The following is a 19,597-nucleotide window of genomic DNA, read 5'->3' on the forward strand; positions in this document are numbered from 1 at the left end:
TTCAGTAGAACAGTAATTTAGAAGAGAAAGGAAGGTGACAATAAGAAAGGAAGTTTAGAGTTAGAGAAAGTAGAGTGTAGAATGAGAATTGGGTCATTAGTATTACATATTTCCTTCAAGATATTACATTTCTTTGGATACAACTATCGTTGCAGATATGAATCGTTGGATTCAGAGATTTTAATAGAAGGGACTAGATACTGTTAGGCTGATGGCGCTTATATGATACATCTTAAAGTTTTTTACACAACAGTACAGCGATGATCCTTGAGCCTTAAGTTCCAATTTTTCCGAAATTTGTCAAGCGAGTTGTGTATTTGGGCGAAGGTTTTTTCAAAGGCCGTGTTCAATATTTCAATTACTGTATGAATGGAAGGTGTAGTATGCTGTTTCCAAAGTCTGGTAATACTTAATCTTGCAGCGATCAGGATATGTAGTAATATGATTTTGGATTGAGGGGGTCAGGAGTTTATTCCTATATCCAGAAGTGCTAAGGCTGGGTCAGGAAATTGAGATTAATCCATAATTGTTTCTATAAGTGAAAACGTATCTGTCAAAAATGAGATGATCTGAGGATATTCCCACCATATATGGTACAGGGATCCAAATTGATTGCAATTCCTCCAACATAGTGAAGAGTGATGGGAGGAGGAGCATGCTGCTAAATGTTGTGGAGTGAGGTACCATCTGTGTATTAGCTTTTGGGCTGATTTCCAGTGGTTAATTCATCTGGAGGCTTTCCTGGTCCAATGTGCTGCATTTTGCCATTGTTGGATAAGGTATTGCTTACCCAGGTCCTGCTCCCATTTTTGCATTGCTGGTAATTTGTCTGGTTAATAGCGTTAAAGGAGAATGTTGTATATGAATATATTCCACTTTTGTGAGGGCCAGCCTTTTCATAAAAGTTAATCAGGGATGGGAGAAAAGGATCTTTCTTGTGTTCCAGGTTTTGTAATGTATGATGGCGTCTTAGGTCTTTAAAGAAGCCCTTAGATACGATATGATATGATTCTGAAAGTTCGTGAAATGATTGTAAAGTACCTTTCATTTATAGTTAAGCAAGGTTATAGATACCCGCTGTGCTCCAGGATTTTAGCTCAGGATCAGGTGTAAGTGCTGAGATGGAGAGTACGGGTATAAAGCCATTAATTGTAGGATGAATTTGAAATGGCATTTGTAAGATAGATACCCAAGTACAGAGGGTTATATTTATTGTGTCTAAGCAATATCTTGGAACCCTATGAGTTGCACATTTTTTTACCTGCAAAAAATGAGCATTTATTTTTTCTGTCCAAAAAGTGAACTTATCCTTTAACCACTTGCCTACTGGGCACTTATACCCCCTTTGTGCTCAGGCCAATTTTCAGCCTTCAGCACTATCACACTTTGAATGACAATTGCGCAGTCATGCAAGATTGTACTCATGAAATTTTTATATATTTTTTTCTCATAAATAGAGCTTTCTTTTTGTGGTATTTAATCGTCGCTGGGTGTTTTATTTTTTGCACTATAAACAAAAAAAGAGCAAAAAAAAGTTTTTGTTTCTATTATAAAATTTTGAAAACAGGCAATTTTTCTCCTTCACTGATGTGCATTGATGAGGCTGCACTGATAGGCAGGACTGATGGACACTGATAGGCAGCACTGCTGTTTACTGAGTGGTGGCACTGATGATGCTGCACTGATATGCAGTAATGATGGGCACTGATAGGTGGCACTGATAGGCGGCACTGCTGGGCAGCACAGATGGGTGGCACTGCTGGGCATTGGTGGGTGGCACTGATGAGCACTGCTGGGCACATGTGGGTGGCACTGATGGGCACAGGTTGGTGGCACTGCTGGGCACTGATCATCAGTGCCCTGATGATCAGTGCCGATCTGTTCTTTGAACATTGCGGGTTATCGGCAGTATTTTCCTCACTCTGTGACAACGTGAGGAAAGTGCCGCCGATAACTGGCAACTGTATTTACCCGATGATCTGCTGTGTCATAGGACACAACAATCACAGAGATCGCCGGGTGCGCATTCTGGGAGGACGTCATATGACGCCCTCCCAAAACTGGACAATTGCGCTGTAGCCATCATTCGGCTATAACGCAGTTGCCAAGTGGTTAATTACCACATGCATTTAATTATTTATTTTCTTCTGTGAATTGACTTTAACCCCTTTTTATGCTGTATTATCTAAATACTGTAAAAAGGAACAGTAAATTGACAGTTTCAGGATTTCATGTGATATTAAGGATCTATTCACACTTATGCAACTTGCCATGCGACTTTGGGGTCCAGAGTCGCATGACGAGTCACCCCCCCCATGTTTCCCAATGGGTACCATTCATATCTATGTGACTTCAAGGTAGTTCCTGCACTACTTTGGTCCGACTTTCATGTGAATTGAGGGTCATAGACTTCAATATAAACCCTCCACATGAAAGTCACACCTGAATGTTGTACATGCGACATGTGTGTGACTTCTGTGCGACTTTGTACAGCAAAAACAATTATCTGTGGTCAAAGCCACAGTCGCACCAAAGTCGCACTCATCCAAAGTTGCATCAAAGTCACGCCAAAAACGCATCAATGTCACATCAAAGTCGCACTGTGAAGTCACAATGAAAATCACACGATTTTAAAGTCACACAAGTGTGAATGGAGCATTAGGGAAAATGTGTCCGGACACCTAAATACTGCATGCGATCTGCTTTAGCGAATGGAGCCCCTTAGATTCCTCAAGAGTTCTAATTTTGATAGGTCATCTTATGGCAACTGACATTAATTCCTTGGCAATTAGGTCACATGGATTTACATAGATCTGATTACAGTTTGTTTAAGCGGTGTATAGATATCCACGAAAATGTAAAAAAACATTGCTTGATCCTTTGAATAGAAATATTGTATTCATATAGTGCTCTGCACAAACAGTTTTGTATAATGAGCTCAGCCTTTTTTTGTGAAGAACAAAGTAAAAAATATAATTTGGTGTTCGGCCTGTAGTATGTAGTTGCACTGATAACACATATTTGTGGCTCTGCTAGTGGCAGCAGGCTAAATAATAAAACGAGAAATCTTGTTGATAACAAACATGTCTGGTTACAAATGCAAAGTCTGTATTTTCAAAGTAAAGTCACCCATGCAATGGAAAGTGTGCAGTATAGCTTGGATCCATATTTGCATCCCTTTTTGGGGAAAGACTTCAAGAAGAACCTTTTTTTTTTTTTTTTTAGTTTTTTTAGTTTTGGCAGAAATGGAGTGGAGTTAACATTTCTGTGGCTCTAATAATATCCTTTTGATTAGTGCAATGTGATACACAAAATGCTGGATTATCAGCCAGGAAAACAAAACACTACATAGGTACCATGACAAACAAGCTTGTAATGATAATCAGGTTAATCAGGGTAATAGTCTCCCTGAGTTAATGGATGCAGTGTTGAAAGACAAATACAGGCTTCTCTAAGAATATCTACCTGTTCTGAATTTCTGCTGGGAAGGTATTTATTTGACTCCGTTGGGCATATTTTGTTACACTGCTTGTTCCTAGGAGACCAGAACCCAAAATCATGGAGTGGTTATCTTCTGGACAGGAAGGTAGCATAGATAGAAAAATATTGTTGGGACTTCTAATCCTTCTCCGCAGTGTTGAGAAAGCTCAACAACAAAAAAAAAAAAAACTGCTACATTTTGTTTGTTTTTATAGTTTGCCAGTTCACAAAAAAATGTAAAATTATTTTTTTTTTTCTGTTTTTAAAATGTATTATTAATTATATTTAATAGTATAACTGTAGCTGGCAAATACAAACATTACATATTGCTCTGCAGATGCCACTGTAACCTTAGGGCTCATGTACACGGGGCATTTGGAAAATTCTTCTGAACAATGGAAACTGACTGCTGGAAAACGTAGGTTAAAAAACATCAGTTTAGCCACGTTTATGCGCGTTTGCGTTTAGAAGCGTTTTTAAAAGATAACCTCAGGAGACACTCCCAAATGCCCAGAATGCACTGAAAAATAGTAAAAAATTAACTATTTAAGACATTTTGAGAGGAATAGAGAGAGCAGAAGCAGAGAGAGCAGTATGTGTTCAGATGACCTGTCTTTTCTGGTTGTATTCACTATGGATCCCATCATGAGCATAATGCAGCACATTCTACCATCTTTTCCTTCACGCAAAACCTGGAACTGACTGCGCTGGTGTACTAGGTCCATTTGAATACATGGAATACACTTTGCTTGCATTTCTGGTGATGAAAAAAGGCTCTGGACAGCATCTGGACATGGAACAGTTAAAAACCGCTTCTAAATGCAAACACGCATAAACGTTAACCGCGTTTACAAGCGTTTACACAAATTTACAGGCATTTGAAACAGCCTGTAAACGACTATGTGTACATGGAAACATAGGAAAACATTAGGGAGAGTTCAGGGGCTGCTGGAAAAAATGCTGAACAGCTCCTGAGTGTCAGTTTAGGAGCTGCAGTGTACATTAGCCCTAAAGCATTACTAAACCCAGGACTCTACGTCAACTATATCTGGTCCCCCACAGTACACAGAACATGGAAATGCAATTATTTTAGTAAATATAAACTGCTAAATACCTTTTCTCATCAGCAGTTAGAGCAGTCTTGTGACTTCTATCAGTGTCCAGCCCAGCACTAGCTAAAGTTTGTAGGATGAGTTTTCTTTCTGCTCTAGGAGGATGCAAATCCCCTGACCTCTGTCTGGACAGTGCTGATTGGCCCTGTGCTGATCACATGCACTCTCCCAAGAAAAAAAACACCCTCTAGCAATACACACCAAACTAGGGTTCAGTCTGGAGATAAAAGGTGGTCACTTGAAAAAGGGGAGGATTAGAGAAGACAGGATCAAACGGCCTTTTTACACAATGCAGAGGATTAACCCCTTAGGTTCCACAGTGAGTATATCAAGCATGCTTTACTGCATATACAGACTGAGTGTACTGTTGTGGGTTTGGTAACACTTTAAGCCTGGGTTCACACTGATGACCGCACCGCATTCCTGTGCAAATCACATGCGATTTCTGTGCGGTGCAATTTGAGCCATACATTTTGTATGGCTCAAATTGCACCGCATCAGCATGCAAAAAAGTGCAGGATCCTTTTTTAGTCTGCACCAGAATTGGATCGCATGGGTGTTCACACCTATGAGATCTGATGCTGCACATTGCACCGCATTTTGCAAACTGATTTCAGGGTGTCGTTAACATAAAAAATACACACCCGCAGTGGTTCGTGTGAATGGGGTGCGATTATGACGCAGTGTGGAAATCTCACAGAAACCGGTGCAAATTCCGCACCGCATCAGTGTGAACCCAGGCTTAAGGTTAAGTTCAGGGTTTTTTTTTTCTATATTACAGCTTCTCTATGACTCCATATACCAATAATGTACTTCTGTTGCAGAATAGATAAAGCTTTCTATTTCTCTTAGACTAAGGGCCCTTTCACACTGAAGAGTTTTTGAAGCACTTTTGTGTTAAAAAAAAAGCGCAAGAAAAGCTCATGAAAAATGCTTTCCTATGTAAGTCTATGTGTGTTTTCACACTGGGGCATTTAATTTCCGTTTCAGTGTAAAAAAATCCTGCTTGCACCATTTTTGTTTTTTCAGTTAAAAAAAAGTACCAAAAATTGACCTCCCTATTGAAATCAATGGAAACGCCTCAAAAACACACCTGAGATGCATTTTTAGTGCAGTTTTTGAGTAACATATCCTTTAAAAAACTCACGGATAACACCCGATAGGAGGGGCGAAACGCGTTGACGCATTTCCGGTCCACACCCCGTACGCCTGACGTAATTTCCGGTGAGTGGAACGCATGCTGAGCGGTGCGTTCCAGCGGCCATCTTGGTTAATTGTGTTGGTCTATGAGGAGTCCTGGCTTTGTTCCACTGTGGATGTGAGATCCCTGGAAGAAAGAGTTTGTATACTTGCTTAACTGAAGCCTACTATATATAATAAACATGCCTTTATCAAGTGATTAACATGTGAGTGGCCTTAATCTCCGTTTTAAAAGGTTACTATTGTGTGACAATATAATACTATGTGAGTTTTTTTCTTCTGGTTGAACGGTGGAGTCTATTCGGATGGTGAAGATTTCCTCTAGTGTGGCACCAAGGAGGGTTTAGGATCCCTAAAATTCCTTAAAGGTTTTTTACTCACCAAGTTCTGGTGAGTGTATTTGATGTTGGTTTGTGCACGGGTGCAAGGTGGAAGCTCCTTTTTTACACCTAAAGAAATTTTGAAGAAAAGAAGTTTACACATTTATATTAATAATTTAATAATTTTTTAGCACATGGACTTTTGGGTGTTTTATTTATGAGTGAGGGTAAGCACTATTAATTTATGCACATATTTTATTAATTTTATGAGTGATTAAGAATCTAATTTTGCGCTGTTTATTTATATTTATATTGTTTGTGTTTTTCACAATTTGCACAGCAGCAGTTTAGATTGATATTTTGAAGGTTTGGTGCAGGAATAAGTTTTTTTATATATTTTGCAGCCTATCAGTGTGAAAGTATCCTTTTCAAAACTTCTCCATTCGCTGTCCTGAAATTGGTATTCAGGATAGGAGAACCAGTAGAGGGAAGTAGTTCACCAGCTGACCTCAGTAACACACCCTACACCTGCCCTCCTCCTCTTCCAGAAGATGGCTCCTACCCACCTTCACAGGTTCAGCATTCCCAATGAAATCAGCGATCACTTTTCTTACTAAATGTAGCACTACTAGGAGTTGCTCAGATTTGGGTCCCCCTATATTCCTGCACAGCCAAGCAACACGCACTTTCTTCAGGCCTTGCACAACAGTCCTTGAACTTTTTGTTTTTGTTTTATTGAGGAAGTATTGAACTTTGATGGGGTTGAGGGGTGTATGGGATACCCAAAGGAACCGCAACCGAGGACAAAATCCTTAGCAACTATATACAAGTTCGTAAACAGCAAAGTCTCTTTGTTGAAAGTGCTCTCCAGCCCTCCACCTCAGGCCCCAGTGTACCACCTCAGGCCCCAGTTGAATTTTCCTCTTCACTCAGCTGCCTGAGGGAATCCCTGGGCAAGGGGATACAGAAGCTACCACTTAATAATTAATAGTCCTGGGTGAGGAGCTAGCCAGGTTTCCCACCAGAATGCCCTCTCCCATTCTCTGGCCCAGGGGGTGCAGGATTACTTAGGCTGGTCATACAGGGCATACACTATACAATGTCCTTGCAATTTGCTGTCCAATGTCTGCACAATTTATTTTAGATTTACCTTCAATTATGTAGCTCAAGAGCCTGTCTAACTGGATACAATTGAAAGGGTTGTTTAGGTTTGACTTCATATTATATGTTTTTTTGGTAAATCTAATGTGGAAAGAAAATGAAAACATTTTTTTTACACAAAGTTGTTAATTTATAAGATATTTCTAACATATAGCATGTACATACCAAGAATTACACCCCAAAATACATTCTGCTACTTGTCCTGAATATGACAATATCACATGTGTGGGACTTTTACATAGCCTGGCCACATACAGAGGCCTAACATCCGATTAGCACCATCAGGCATTCTAGGGGCATAAATTACACTTCTAATTTTCTGACTACTTATCAAATTTTTGAAGGACCTGGACCACCAGGACAATGGAATTACCCACAAAATGACCCCATTTTGGAAAGAAAACACCCCATCGTATATTCTATGAGGTATAATGAGTCTTTTGAATGTGTCATTTTTTCCCACAAGTTTTTAATAATGTGGAAAGAAAATGAAAACATATTTTTTTACACAAATTTGTCAATTTATAAAATATTTCTTACACATAGCATGTACATACCAAGAATTACACCTCAAAATACATTCTTCTACTTGTCCCACGTTTGGTGATACCACATGTGTGAGACTTTTTAACAGCCTGGCCACATACAGAGGCCCAACATCCAAGTAGCACCATCAGGCATTCTAGGGGCATAAATTACACATCTAATTTCCTGACTATCTCTCACATTTCTGAAGGCCCTGAAGCACCAGGACCATAGAATTACCCACAAAATGACCCAATTTTGGAAATAAAACACCCCAGAGTATATTCTACAAGGCATAATGAGTATTTTGAACGTGTCATTTTTTTTCCACAAGTTTTTTAAAAATGTGGAAAGGAAGTGAAAACATTTTTTTTACACAGAGTTGTCAATTTATAAGATATTTTGAAAAACAGCATGGACATAGCCAGAATTACACCCCAAAATACATTCTGCTACTCCTCCTGAATATGGTGATACCACATGCATGAGCCTAGCTAAACAAAGGGTAAACATTCCTCCTACCACTCCACCCCCCACAGCCACTTCCTCCTGTACCACTATCCCCTCCCTCCTAGATTGTAAGCTCGAAAGAGTAGGGCCCTCTAACCCCTCGTGTGCTGTTTGTTGTTGTTGTTGTACTGTATTGTCCCCCCTCTATTCTACAGCGCTGAGCAAACCCTTTGGCGCTATATAAACTCCATGTAATAATAATAATAAACAGAAGATTACCTGTGGTTGTAGTAGAAAAGTTGTCTGCAGAGGAGAGCAGTGGTCCAGGAAGCAGGTAGAGATGTGGTCAGCAGTAGCCCAATGAATAGTACTTGCAGCAGGCAGGAACATAGTCCAAAAAAATTCCTGGGTCATTACAGGCAGCAGGCAGAGATATGGTCAGCACAGCCAAAGTACTAATTCAGGTAGCAGGCAAAAACATAGTCCAAAAAACACTTCTGGGTCATTACAGGCAGCAGGTAGGGATATGGTCAGCAAAGCTAAAGTACTAGTTCAGGTAGCAGGCAAGAACATGGTTCATTAAAAGTCCTGGGTCATTACAGGCAGCAGGTAGAGATATGGTCAGTACAGCATTAGTCCAGGCAGCAGGAAGGAACATCAGGCTTAGGGCCTCAGTCAGGTAAGACCTGGCCACAGGGGTAGAGGCTTCGTCCCACCCAATCTCTTCAAAGCCTCCTGACTAACAGCCCTGATCCAAGAATTACAAAACCCGGTGAAAACCAAAAACTGTTTTTCTCTACTCTGAAGCCCCTCACATATGTGAGACCCATGTGTTATCTTGCATCCCACTACTACAGTAGCAGTGCAAAAGATCAGTTCAAGCGGCAGGAAAAAAACATGGTCGATTAACAGGCAGAGGTCAGTGCAGGTGGAAGACAGAAACATAATTTAGAAACAATCCAGACAGCAGGCAAAAGCATTGTCAGTAAACAGGCCAGGGTCAGTTCAGGTGCAAGGCAGAAAAGCGGCTTAGAAACAATCCAGACAGCAGGCATAGGCATCGCCAGTAAACAGGCTAGGGTCAATTAACGTGGATACAAAGGCATAGTCAATCAAGGCAGCAGGCGAATGATCAGGACGAATTTAGAAACTAGGAAATGGCAGGCTGTTAAAAATAAGGAAACTAATATTTTAGTGATGTGATAACGTCGGAAGCAGTCTCCTATGCATAGGACTGGTTGGGAGGGACATTATGGACAATGAACACTGGTGTCTTTCCTAACTCCTCTTCTGTTGCATACGCGACATGTTTTTTGGCATCTTCTTCCTGATTCTGTGGGTGGAATGTTTTCTGGAAAATGATGCTCGTGAAGTCTGCTCACACAATCAGAGCGAATGTTTTCTGGGGGGGATCCCTGCTGGTAGATCAGGGCAGTGATAATTTCTTCAATATATTTAAGGAAGGTGGTGGGTCTTTCTGTTGACATTTGATAGATGAGAAATGTATTGTAAATGGTCAAATGGAAAAAAATAAATTGCTACTTTTTTGTACCAGAAGAGGGACTTTCTTGTTGACAAATAGGGCTGTAGCATCTGGTCATTTAAATCCACCCCCCCCCCCCCATGAACCAATTATAATTGTGGATACATTCAGGTTTTTGGATGGGACCGTGTCTTCCATGAATTTCCACTGAGTTTTCATTGTGGATGGTGGACAGGACGTACAGGACATGGCCAACACTTCCTTGTTTCTCAGACTTGCGGATTCCCCCCTTTGTAGCCTTCTGGTTACTAAACCTTGCAGAAAGCCCATTCTATTTTTTCGGGTGGTACTGCAGGCTAAGGTAGTCTCACGGTACAGATGCCAGAAAAGGTGGAGACTGGTATAATAGTTATAAAGGTAGATATGATAACCTTTTTGGAACAGTGGGAATGCCAGGTCCCAAAATATTTTGCCACTTGTGTCAATGTAGGTTGGGCACTCGGGGATGGAGCTGGGAGTCTTTACCTTCGTACACACAGAATGCATGCACATATCCTGTAGCTCTTTCGCATAGCTTGTTCAGCTTCAATCCATACCTGGCCCTTTTACTGGGGATGTATTGCTTGAATCCCAGCCGACCAGTGAAGTGGACAAGGGATTCATCAACACAAATTTGTTGCTCAGGGACATAAAGTTCCGCAAATCTCTTAGCAAAAGAATTTATTAGGGGATGGATTGTGTATAACTTGTCATAGTTGGGATGATCTCTGGGAGGGCACTGTGAGCTGTCATTGAATTGCAGGAATCACATGATCAGATCATAGCATGACCGGGACATAATAGATGGGCATATGATAGATGGGGTTGGTGGACCAGTAGGCATGCAGTTAGTTTCTTTTGTAAGCCCCATGTTAAACATAAGACCCAAAAACAATTTTAACTCCTCCACTGTTAGACGTCTCCATAGAAAAGGACGGGCGTAGGATCTATTGGGATTATTATCAATATACTGCTGAGCAAAAAGGTTTGTCTGGTCCACGATGTATTGCAGTAAATCGGCAGGGAAAAACAAATAAAAAAATCAATTTCAGAAAAATTTTCAGTTTTGGTCTGAAAGGTAGGATTGAAGCTGATCCTGAGCTGGAAGGCAGACATAGTGGGTTTGCCAGGGTGTCAGGAAGATATGTTTGGGTCCTAATTCTTGGGGTCTGGTGGGATATTTCAGTGCTTGTACTGGGCCTTTCATCCTGGGGTCTGGCTGATTGACCATTGAGGTGTATGGCGCTGCTTGTGGTTGCCTGCTCTTCAGAGTGCTCTTCCGATTTGGTCACTGACCTACTACTTTCTACCGAATCGGAATTGGGTGGTGAGAGCTCACTGCTGCTCTCATCCGGCATGCTGAGGATTTTGAGAGCCTCCTCACTAGTAAAATATTTTTTGGACATTGCGGCTCTGGTGATTGTGGCTGTATGAGGGGCAAACTGCTGATAGGTGGCTATGATGGGTACACTGCAGATGGGCGGCAGTTATGTCGATTCTGTGACAAGTCCACCGATTAGGGTGTACTAATAGCTGGTGACAGGTACACCAATGGGCTGCACTAATGAGTGCACTGACAGGTACACTGATGGATGCACTGATGGGCTGCACTGACAGGTACACTGACAAGTATACTGATGGGCTGCACTGACAGGTCCACTGATGGGCTGCACTCTGATGGGCTACACTGACAGATCCACTGATGGGGATGCACTGACAAATGCACCAATGGCACTGACAAATCCACTGATGGGCTGTGTACTGATGGTCTGCACTGACAGATCCACTGATGGCGGCACTGACAGATCCACTGATGGGCTGTGTACTGATGAGCTGCACTAACAGATGCGCTGATGGTGGCACTAACAGATGCACTGATGGTGGCACAGGCAGATCCACTATTGGTAGCACTGACAAATCCACTGATGGGTCCACTGACAGATCCACTGATGGGCTGATCTGACAGATCCACTAGTGGCACTGACAGGGACTCTTTATTAGGGGCAGTGTGTTGCACAGTAGTGAAAGGGTTTGAAAAACTCACTGTTCCTAGGTTCTCCTCCTCACACAAGATTGGTGTGTGAGGAGGAGAAGATGGTAACAGTGAGTGGTCACTGTGTGTTTACATTTATGATCGGCTGTGACAGGCCACAGCCAATCGTGTTGACACTTATGATCTGCTGTGACAGGTCACAGCCGATCACGTGGTAAAAAGCCAATTTCATTGCCTCTTCACCTCCAGCAGGGAAGTGCTGTGTCCAAGAGACACAGCCTGACAGAAACAGCCACGCTGCGTGCCCCCAGGGGCGCGCATGCACAGCGCAATCTACAGGAAGTAATATGATGCCCAATCTCAGGGAGAAGTGGACCACCTGGCCATCAATCCGCTATAGACCGGGCGGCAACGTGTTAAATTGTGCTAAATATTGGGCGTGGCTTAAAGGGGGTGCGGTTAAACAGAGTCTAAGATTCTCTTGGGCTCCCCCCATGCAATTTTTCTCTCCACCCCAACATCTCAACACACTGCAATAGACCAGCCACTACGGCCGCAGTGGTCTGTGACAAAGTAGACCTATCCATGACAAAACTCAATTTATGTGATTCAGCCCAGGACAAGGACTGTCTGTGACAAATGTAAAAAATCTGTGAGCGTCTCGGGCATTTAAGGACTGTTGGCAAATATGGTGGCTGGGAAATTTTCGCAGCATGGGGCATCCTCCTGGAAAATGTTGATAAACAAGTTGTAGGCTGGAGGGTGTTATGATATTAAACATTTTTTTTTCTATTTAATGTGCAATAGGCAATGATATTCCTAAGTGCCCTACTTACTCATAGTAGTTAGTTCCTTATTCTACAATGCTATACAGTACCTGATATCGCACCCCATTATGTCCTTTATACCACTGGTACTGCATTAAAGGAATGCTGGGGAAAAAGGGGTACAATACTAAAAATTGGAGAACAGGAACCTATCACAAAAGACTTTCATGCTTAGGGTGAGATTTACTAAAACTGGTGCAGCTGTACATGGTAACCAATCAGCTTCTAACTTCATCTTGTTCAATTAAGCTTTGCCGAAAAACCTAGAAGCTGATTGGTTACTATGCACAGCTGCACCACATTCTATGTGCACCAGTTTTAGTAAATCACCCCCTTAGTATCAGTAAGTGCACTAAAACAACATAATTATGCAAATGTCTACAGAACATCAGAACAATGCATAGTTGATCCAAAGCATATTTATTTTTCTCAACAAAACTGGAGCTTCAAAAGGAAAACTTTCAGCACAGCTGAAATTTGTCACAGTTAAGCCTCCCTTCCATAGCTGGAGGCTGCTTTTGTCCAAATCATAGGAGTGCTTAATCTAGGGCAGGCATTCAACTGTGCATGGTGCTGCAGAAATGTGCTTTACCTCAGTTATAGGTTTGCTTCTTGAAATAGGCTATAGCAACCTGCAGAGCTGCTCGGACAGGTTCCCTTTAATTAACAGTATTGTAAAATACACAAATTATAGCTTTAAATTAAATAATTTTCATTATTAGAACAGATTTAACTCCATTTAATTCATATTTTTTTCAGGTGTTTTTTTTATTTTGCAAACATGCTCACTGTACTTTTTGTTATGATAATATAACTTTCTTTATTCTTTTTTTATTTCTTTTTTTCCAGTGTGTTGTTTTTAACTGCTCTGATGGACTAGACTATAAAGCCATGGGGAAATTCTTCAAAGGTCTGGCACAGTCTGGAGCTTGGGCATGCTTTGATGAATTTAATCGTATTGAGCTGGAGGTAATTCTAACACACTTTCTCAGAAAACTTAATATGCACTGCAAGTACCAATTCTGCAAGTGCAAATATAAATGCAGAGATAAAATATTGACTTTCAAATTTAGTACTTTCATGTGTATGTACACCTAAACAGAACATGGCTTTTAATATCAGAATAAGATGATTTTGAGAAAAATATGAATCTTTAAGCCATTTATTCATAAATAGTACAGCTTTTTAACATTCCTGTTATTTCAATATAATACCATTTTCAATGGCCATGAAATATTAAGGCACTTTTAAATGATGTACACAATTAAATTGTTCCAATATAGTCATTTTGTTGCCAGATATCGTAACTATTTAATGGGTATGAAAGTTATAAACCCTAATGAGTTTTCTCCCTTTCTCATCTTACATTTGTTGGTTAAACAATAATTTTGATTGCATTTGGGAGTATAAGACTATTTCTTCAGAAACTGGAGACAGTAGCAGAGCATCCAGCACCCACATTGCTCAGCACTCCACTTTAATTCAAAATGACCTTGCAACAGAAGGGACTGCTAGGACTCCGTGAGGGTCAGGGGTTGCCTCGACTCGAATGCTGCATGCAATGTTTAGTCCAGTGCAGCTCAACACCATGTAGCATCCACATGTGTACTAAGCTTTTGGAAGCCTAATTTAATAGTTAAAGACAATGTCAGTTTAAGCTTTTGTGACATCTGTGACCACAGAGTCTGCTATGCTTTCTAATCAACTGCTCCTGGAAGTCATTAGGACCACAGTGTAACACATACCAGCAGATAGAGAAGAAGGTACTGACAGATCAGAATACAATACAAAATAGTGATGATGCTGTGGCTAAGGTGCTAGGAAAATTTTGGGAAGGCACCAAAGCAATCAAAGACTGTTGGTAGATATGCAATATTTCATGATACAGACTTTTGATCTTATTTATAAAGGAAACCCACTATAAGAATTTAGATTTTATCAGTTTATGGAGGTCAGTACAATGAAAGGTTATTTATGGGTTGTTGGCATAGAAGTCTAAGCTTCACCCATTGCTCTTTTCTGTGTCAAATTACGTGGTTAAGCAGTTTTCTTATTTCAAGAAAAAAATTAGAGGTCATTTCTTAAATGTGAATGGGTGGACAAATCATTCTAGTGGCAACAGACATGGACAGCTAAAAGAGGCTCTTGTGTATAATATCCTATAAATTTCCAGAGTTCTCCAAGAGCCCTGACACATTAAGATAATCCAACAAGCTCCTATTGTTCCTTTTGGGCCTTCCCTATCCTGCTTTTCATTGCCCAGTCGTGGGTAAACAAAATGCTCTATATAAATCAATAGTAAGAGAGATGAGTTGATATTTACATACTAGATCAGATATTCCCTGGATCAACAATCCTTATTACTTGTAAATATTAGCATATATCTATGTTTTGTTCATTTAGAAATGTATAAAGCTCTTTTTTAAAATAATTTATTGAGCTGGCCAGAATTAATTCTTCAGGGAGCCATATTTTTAAAGCTCTTACTGTAAAGAAGCTTTTCTATATGTGAGGGTAAAAACCTTTCTTTCAGAGGCAAACAGTGGACTCTTGTCCATTGTAATGACTTTAAGCCTTGGTTCACACTGATGTGGTGAGGAATTTGCATCTGAATCGCACCACATTCATGAGAACCACTGCAGGTGTGCATGTTAAGTTAACAACACCCCGAAAGCAGTCTGCAAAACGTGGTGTGATGTGCAGAATTGGATCACATAGGTGTGAATACCCATGCGATACGCTTCTAGTGTGGACCAAATAAGGGTCCTGCACCTTTTTGGTGCAGGTGCGGTGCGATTAGAGCCATACAAAATGTATGGCTCCAATTGCACCGCACACAAATCGCATGTGATTTGCGCAGGAATTCGGTGTGGTTCCTGTGCAAATCACATGCGATATACTGCACTGCATATATGTGAACCCAAGCTAAAGGGAATAACTTTGCACCAAGGTCTTACATGGCATATGTTTCATTTTGGTCCTACTCAATGTAGCTTTGTAACCTTAAAGCCTTAACCTAACAATAAATTCCATATAGTACAGTATTGTTAGTTGTGGTGGTTTATGAGATAATTTATTCTAACTAAATAGGGTGGTGTCCGATTCCCTTAATCAATATATTGCAGTGCCTCTAGCCATTAAATACAACAAATAATCACATAATTTGGACACCTTAATAATTTGATCACCACGCTATAATTTTCCTTGAGTTCTTTTCACCAATGTGATTTCTTACCATATACACAAAATTTGCCTTTTTGATAAATAATTTATTTATGTACAAATATTTATATATATATATACAGTTGCAAGAAAAAGTATGTGAACCCCTTGGGATTATGTGGAGTTTTGCATGAATTGGGCATAAAATGTGCTCTGAACGTCATCTAAGTCACAACAATAGAAGAACACAGTCTGCTGAACATAATACTACACAAACATTAGATGTTGCCATGGCTTAATTGCACATAACATGTAAACATTCACAGTGCAGGGAGGAAAAAGTATGTGAACCTTTGGACTTAATAACTGGTTGACCCTCCTTTGGCAGCAATAACCTCAACCAAACGTTTCCTGTAGTTGCAGATCAGACCTGCACAACGATCTGGAGTAATTTTGGACCACTCCTCTTCACAAAACTGTTTCAGTGTAGCAATATTCTTGGGATGTCTGGTGTGAATCGCTCTCTTAAGGTCATGCCACAGCATTTCAATCGGGTTGAGGTCAGGACTCTGACTGGGCAACTCCAGAAGGCGTTTTCTGTGCTGTTGCAGCCATTGTTCTGTTGAATTACTTGTATGCTTTGGGTCATTGTCCTGTTGCATCACCCATCCTCTGCGGAGCTTCAGTTGGTGGACAGATGGTCGTACGTTTTCCTGAAAAATGTCTTGATAAACTCTGGAATTCATTTTCCCATCAATGACAACAATCTGTCCAGGCCCTGAGGCAGCAATGCAGCCCCAAACCATGATGCTCCCTCCGCCATGTTTTACAGTGGGGATGAGGTTTTGATGTTGGTGTGCTGTGCCTTTTTTTCTCCACACATAGTGTTGTGTGTTCTTCCCAAACAACTCAATCTTGGTTTCATCTGTCCACAGTATATTTTGCCAGTAGTGCTGTGGAACATCCAGGTCCTCTTTTGCAAACTTCAAACGTGCTGCAATATTCTTTTTGGACAGCAATGGCTTCCTCCGTGGTGTCCTCCCATGTACTCCATTCTTGTTTAATGTTTTCCTTATTGTAGATGTGTTAACAAAAATGTTAGCATGTGCCAGAGATTTCTGTAGGTCTTTAGCTGACACTCTGGGATTCTTCTTTACCTCATGCAGCATTCTGCGCTGTGCTCTTGCAGTCATTTTTACAGGACGACTACACCTAGGGAGAGTAGCAACAGTGCTAAACTTTCTCCATTTGTAGACAGTCTGTCTTACCGTGGACACATGAACATCAAGGCTTTTGGAGATACTTTTGTAACCCTTCCCAGCTTCATGCAAGTCAACAATTCTTTTTCGTAGGTCTTCTGAGAGCTCTTTCTGCGAGGCATGGTTCACATCAGACAGTGCTTCTTGAAACCAGTAAACCCAAAACAGGTGTGTGTTTTTTAAGGGCAGGACAGCTGTCAGCAACACATCCAATATCATTACACTGATTGGAGTCAAGGTTGGCTCACTCCTGGCTCCAATTAGCTCTGGGGGAAGTCATTAAGCTAAGGACTCACATACTTTTTCCTCCCTGCACTGTGAATGTTTACATGTTATGTGCAATTAAACCATGGCAACATCTAATGTTTGTGTAGTATTATGTTCAGCAGACTGTGTTCTTCTATTGTTGTGACTTAGATGACGTTCAGAGCACATTTTATGCCCAATTCATGCAAAACTCCACGTAATCCCAAGGGGTTCACATACTTTTTCTTGCAACTGTATATATATACAAACAAAACTACTGGTGATGAGTATTTCCTTACACACAATCCAAAATATATCACACTACCCCCTGTGGTATAAAAACACAATATATATCTATCACCACAATTCAAAAACAATTCTTAGAGGGGTTAGTATTAAATGATTAGTGCTCCAAATATAATTTCCAATTTCCCGCGGCCGTAGGGAAATAGGAAAGGATACCTGATAAAATGCACAGCAAAATAATTCAAGTATATTAGTACACAGTATATCAGTACCCAAAAAGTTAGATCAATTATTACCCAGTTAACCTCAGTAAACCATGCAAATTATATAGATATGTGCAATATTACTCTAACCAACACAATGAAATATGATAAAAGCTCTAGTAAGTTTTAAATATATATAAAAGTTACAATGTTCTGATACAGTTCTCACCACTCCCAGAATTAAGTTTTCTGAGGACTGCCGGCGGAATGGTAGTTGGTAAAAATAAAATGTCTCTCGTCAGTCAGGAACAAAAATTTGGATCAGCAGCAGAGAGTCTCTTCTTTGGTGAAAGTCTTCTTCTAAAAAAAAATAAGTTCTTCAAAAATAAATGGTAGCAGGAAGTTCTCAGCAGCAGGCACAGTCTTTACAGAGTGTTTCAATATTAGGCCGAGTGTAGAGTCTTAGGCAGAGTGCTTGAATCTTGAATTTTTAATTCTCTCAAAATCTTTGAATCTTTTTTTAATCCCCTTGTCTTGAGGGTCTCGCATATATATATGGTATATGGCCATTGTCCTTAAAGACCTCCCCTGGGGCTTTATGATTGGACGGTTAGAATGTTGTTTGATTTGAAAGTTCTTTACCTGTCCTTCGGGGACAGTCAAGTACCATGAATGAAATGGTGACCTTAATGATGACTCATCTTTTATCAGAAGTATATCTCTATTGATAAAATTTACATGTCCTGTTGAGGTATGAAAATGACTTTACTGAATATCTCTTTTAATAAGGTCCATATATATTAGTAGATTTAGCGGCTCATCTTCCTGATATAAGAGTTGTGTTTTGATGCCTGATCTTTGTCCTGAAATTGCAGATCACTGTAGAATAATTCCATAATTTGTTATGGTATTCAGTTTGATCTTGTATGCTTAATTGCAGTCCATCATGTGATATATGCCACCTCTCTCTACATCTTGATGTAGACACATGTGTTACTGCATCTCTATTTTAATATATGTATTTTACCCAAATCACAAACCATCTCATATATCCTTATGACTTCATGATACTCAGTTAAGTGATATGTAGTATCCAACTTTATTAAATGGATCTCGGCATTTTAGTATATACCAATGCCTTTAATAATATTTCAGTTTAGATATATGCCAAACTTTGTAATATATTAACTGCAATCTTTCTTCATATAAACTGAGTGCAAGGTTCATGGTGATATGGCTTTCAGGAAGTCCCCAGTTAACTAGCACTATTGTTTGGTAATTAGAGTAAACATTCAATTTCATTTCCCTGACAGGTCTGACTCATTATAATTGAGGCTGACCTTCTGGCTCTCAATAGACAATTGTGACATCCTGGCATGCTTGTTTGGCGAGTAAATTTCTGCAAGGTCTTGGAAAAGCTGTATGTAAATAATACAGAGTCCCACAATTGTCAATTTATGGTCCCTTTTGGTTGAGAATCTTCATGTCCCAAGGCAGTGTATTTGGTCTCCCTTGTATGTCAAACAGGCCTCTTTCCATTCAATACTCATTATTTGGCATGGCTTCATGGATGGTTCATCTGAAGTTTCACCAACTGGTTAACCCGTAACAGTCAGCTTCATGATTCTCTTTTGGGGAATATTATTTTCTTTAATAAAGAGTCCAAAAAATACTACATAGTGGTTTTAATGACACACATTTAATGATAGGATCAATGTACAGTCATTTGGATGAAAGAATATTATCTTATGGAGATTCATTGCTTTGGCTGATTCAAGTAATATGCAATTATAACAATTGGTTTTAGTGGAAATCTGATTAAATTCAACCCCATGTGTCTTTTCTTTGCTGTGTTGAACAATCATTGTGTAAAACGGGATTGTTTAAAATG

The 19,597-nt window shown here is 40.1% G+C and overlaps 1 protein-coding gene across 1 annotated transcript in view; it reads left to right on the plus strand.

Moving 5' to 3' along the window:
* Positions 1-19,597, plus strand: part of LOC149471955 (dynein axonemal heavy chain 3-like) — a 344,597-nt gene that overhangs the window by 208,609 nt on the left and 116,391 nt on the right. The window contains 1 exon segment of the mRNA XM_089651978.1: positions 13,440-13,559. Within this exon segment, the coding sequence (XP_089508104.1) occupies positions 13,440-13,559 (120 nt within the window).

Source organism: Staurois parvus, unplaced genomic scaffold, assembly GCF_062004578.1.
Source record: "Staurois parvus isolate SC_StPar_1 unplaced genomic scaffold, SC_StPar_1.0 ptg000025l, whole genome shotgun sequence".
In the NCBI taxonomy this organism is placed as follows: domain Eukaryota; kingdom Metazoa; phylum Chordata; class Amphibia; order Anura; family Ranidae; genus Staurois; species Staurois parvus.